Below are 3,149 nucleotides of genomic sequence, written 5' to 3'. Positions count from 1 at the left end.
TTTTGATTGTCTCATATGGATTTTTTTTCTATATACTGTCTATAGGAAGTACATGTTCATAAAGAATGAAACCACAAGTCAAAGGAAAAATGATGGAACTAAAATCACACGTCGACTTCACGCTCACTGCTTACACGATTATACTCACGGTCAATTCAAAACGTCAAGCACGAATCCACGCGTCCACCAGCCCCGTCAACGTCGTCTCTGATTCCCCACCCTTGAGTAGAGCCTCTTTCGCCTGCCTCATCACCACCAAAGTCCGCTCTCGGAGGACCCTCCCATCGTCGGAGTCCATCATCCACCTGACCTTCTTAGCAACCTCCTCAGCCTCTACCACCTCCTTGTCATATCCTTCCATCGTGACGGCCAGCTCCATCTCTTTCTCTAGGAACACCGCGTTCATTAGTTGCTCCGCGTACAACGACCACGCTAACATCGGCACGCCTGCCATGACCGATTCGAGCACTGAGTTTCACCCACAGTCTGTCACAAAACAACCAACCGCATCGTGTGCCAGCACGTCGCGTTGCGGCGCCCATGACTTCACGACGAGGCCCCTGCCCCGGGTCCTTTCAAGGAAACCCTGCGGGAGGAGAGCATCCAAGTCCGGCTCAGGCGGCTTCTCGGAGTTCTTCGACGAGTAGGCGCTTGGCGGGCTCCGCACCACCCACAGGAACCTCTGTCCACTGGCTTCCAACCCGGCGGCCACCTTCCTCGTCTGCTTGGCGCTGAACCGGCCAAGGCTGCCAAAGGAGAGGAAGACCACGCTGCCCTTGGGCTGCGTGTCCAGCCACGCGAGACTCTCGTCACCGCGCTTCACATCCACCTCCTCCGACTTGATCAGTGGCCCAATACAGTAGACCGGGGGCGTCCGGAGTCCGGACGGTGCACAGAGTCCGGCAACGATGGTGTCCATGGCACGCGGCTCCAGCAAGCGGAAGGTATTGACGATGATCCCCTGGGACCGGAACAGGTTGGTGCTCATGTTTAGAAATGCTTTGTAGGGCGCGCTGTCACGATCCATAAGCCGCTGAATGACGTGCGTCGCCGGGAACGAGGTGATTCCCGGAGAGTGCACAAGTTCCTGGCCCATTTCCCCGAAGCTCCTCGTGCTCTTGCCGTGCAGAACCGCGAGGTGCAAGAAGAAAGCCAGGATCTGGGCTCCAGAGGTGCAGAAGAAGTAGGCGGGGATGCCGAGCTCCGTGGCCACGTCGATGGCGACGCTGCAGAAGAAGTCCAGCACGATGACGGCCGGGGTGTCGCCGGCGAGGAACTCACGGAGGTGCGTGTTGGAGAGGCGGACAACCTCGAAGGTTAGCATCTCCGGCGGCTCAGACCCGAGGAGCTTGACTTGTGGTAGACGGTGGAAAGAGATGGAGGGGTTGGCCGCGGAGACGCCGGCGAGGAAAGGACCCGTGGCGCTGGTGTCGTGCGGCGAGTCGACGAGGGCGACGGTGACGGCCAGTCCACGAGCCGCGAAGAGCTTGCCGAGCTCGATCATGGAGACCAGATGCCCCATGCCCGGCGACGGGTAGAGCACCACCCGCGGCTTCCGGGGACCCATGGCGGTGTTGGTTCCGGCGCCGACCATGTTGGCAACGATTTCTTCAACTCCTGATCGGTGGTGTGGATTTTTGGAGCGTATGTTTCCCTTTGGAATGTGTGTGTGAGACAGCAAGGGAGAGAGAGAGGCCTGTAGGATGGTCTGATATGGAGACGATGAAGACGAAGAAGAGATTTATAGGGGCGCAGGGCAACGACGACGACTTGGTGTTCAGGTGGGGATTGTGTTTTAACTTGGGTCGATCCTTCCCATGACTCAACTCCAATCTGACACCGAACCTTCTCAGCTCTGCTCTACAGCTTCAAGCAGGCAGACACGGAGTGAACCTGGACGCCCACTTTATTCGTAGCACTATAATAATACTCCTATATGCTAATAGATCGTCCGATGAGATGAAAGGGCGATCGTCGTGACGTCATCGATGACAAATGGAAACAGACTTTTCGTCTCGGCTAACGTTCCTTGAGGGAATCAGTTCAACACAAAAACCAATTGTTGGTCTGCCACATGGCATGGAAGTATACTATGTTAAACGGTCACTTGTGTATGTGTAATGTTGAGTCTATAAACTGAGTCTTCTCCTACTCCCTCCGTTCCTAAATATAAGTCTTTTTAGACATTTCAAATGGACTATAACATACAGATGCATGTAGACATATTTTAGAGTGTAGATTCACTTATTTTGCTCCGTATGTAGTCATTTGTTGGAATCTCTAAAAAGACTTATATTTAGAAAGGGAGGGAGTAGATATTAGGATCTAGCAACGCTTGTGGCCAGCGTGCCTCTTTTCCAGAAGCGCTTGCTCTCTCCCTGCGGGGTATATGTATGTACATTGTAACTCTCACTAGTAGAAAAAGGGTCAAATGTGAAGCACATTAGTGCCGGTTTGATTTTGAGCCGGCACTAATGTGTCCATTAGTGTCGGTTCCAACGGCTAGGCGGGCGGAGATCATTAGTACCGGTTCGTGAGCAACCTTTAGTACCGATTCGTGTCACGAACCGGTACTAATGAGGCTGCGTCAGGCTGTGGTCAGGCTGGGGCTCCACGGGCACCTTTAGTACCAGTTCGTGCCATGAACCGGTACTATAGTTTCTTAGTAAGCTGTTTTTTAGTCCCACCTCGCGAAGAGAGAGGCACTAGGAGCGGTTTATAAGCCCTGAGTGCAGAGACGATGAAGGAAAGGCGCAATGCTCATCTGCACGTTGCTTAGCTTTAAGCCTTGAGGAATAGTGTAGACTGCACAGAGCTATGTGCAGTGCAGTTTGCACTATTCCGAAAGGCTTGAAGCTAATTAATGAGCATTGTGCCTCTTTTTTATCTTTAATAACTTATTACAACTCCGGACTTCTTGTGTTACGGCAAAAACTGGACGCACTTCGTGTACAAACTGGACAATCTCTTTCGAAGTATCAGGGTTTCGGACGAGAACTCATCTGTTACATGGGCACTTCATTTTTTTAAACTTATTACAACTCCAGATTTTTTTGCGTTCCGTACACACATTCAAAGCGACGTCATCAATTTTCAAAACTTTCTGACATCATTTGCTATTTTTAGTCATTTACCGATTTGTTTAGAGA

The 3,149-nt window shown here is 51.9% G+C and overlaps 1 protein-coding gene across 1 annotated transcript; it reads right to left on the bottom strand.

Moving 5' to 3' along the window:
* LOC123048967 (UDP-glycosyltransferase 1-like) lies at positions 1 to 1,910 on the bottom strand. The gene has a single exon (XM_044471978.1). It carries the CDS (start codon positions 1,592 to 1,594, stop codon positions 476 to 478), a length of 1,119 nt encoding a protein of 372 aa, XP_044327913.1. The 5' UTR covers positions 1,595 to 1,910; the 3' UTR covers positions 1 to 475.
* Positions 1,911 to 3,149: the final 1,239 nt, after the last annotated feature.

The sequence above is a fragment of the Triticum aestivum genome, chromosome 2D, assembly GCF_018294505.1.
Source record: "Triticum aestivum cultivar Chinese Spring chromosome 2D, IWGSC CS RefSeq v2.1, whole genome shotgun sequence".
Taxonomy (NCBI): Eukaryota; Viridiplantae; Streptophyta; class Magnoliopsida; order Poales; family Poaceae; genus Triticum; species Triticum aestivum.
Note: the sequence above shows the minus strand (reverse complement) of the source record. Positions and strands in the feature narration are given on the sequence as shown.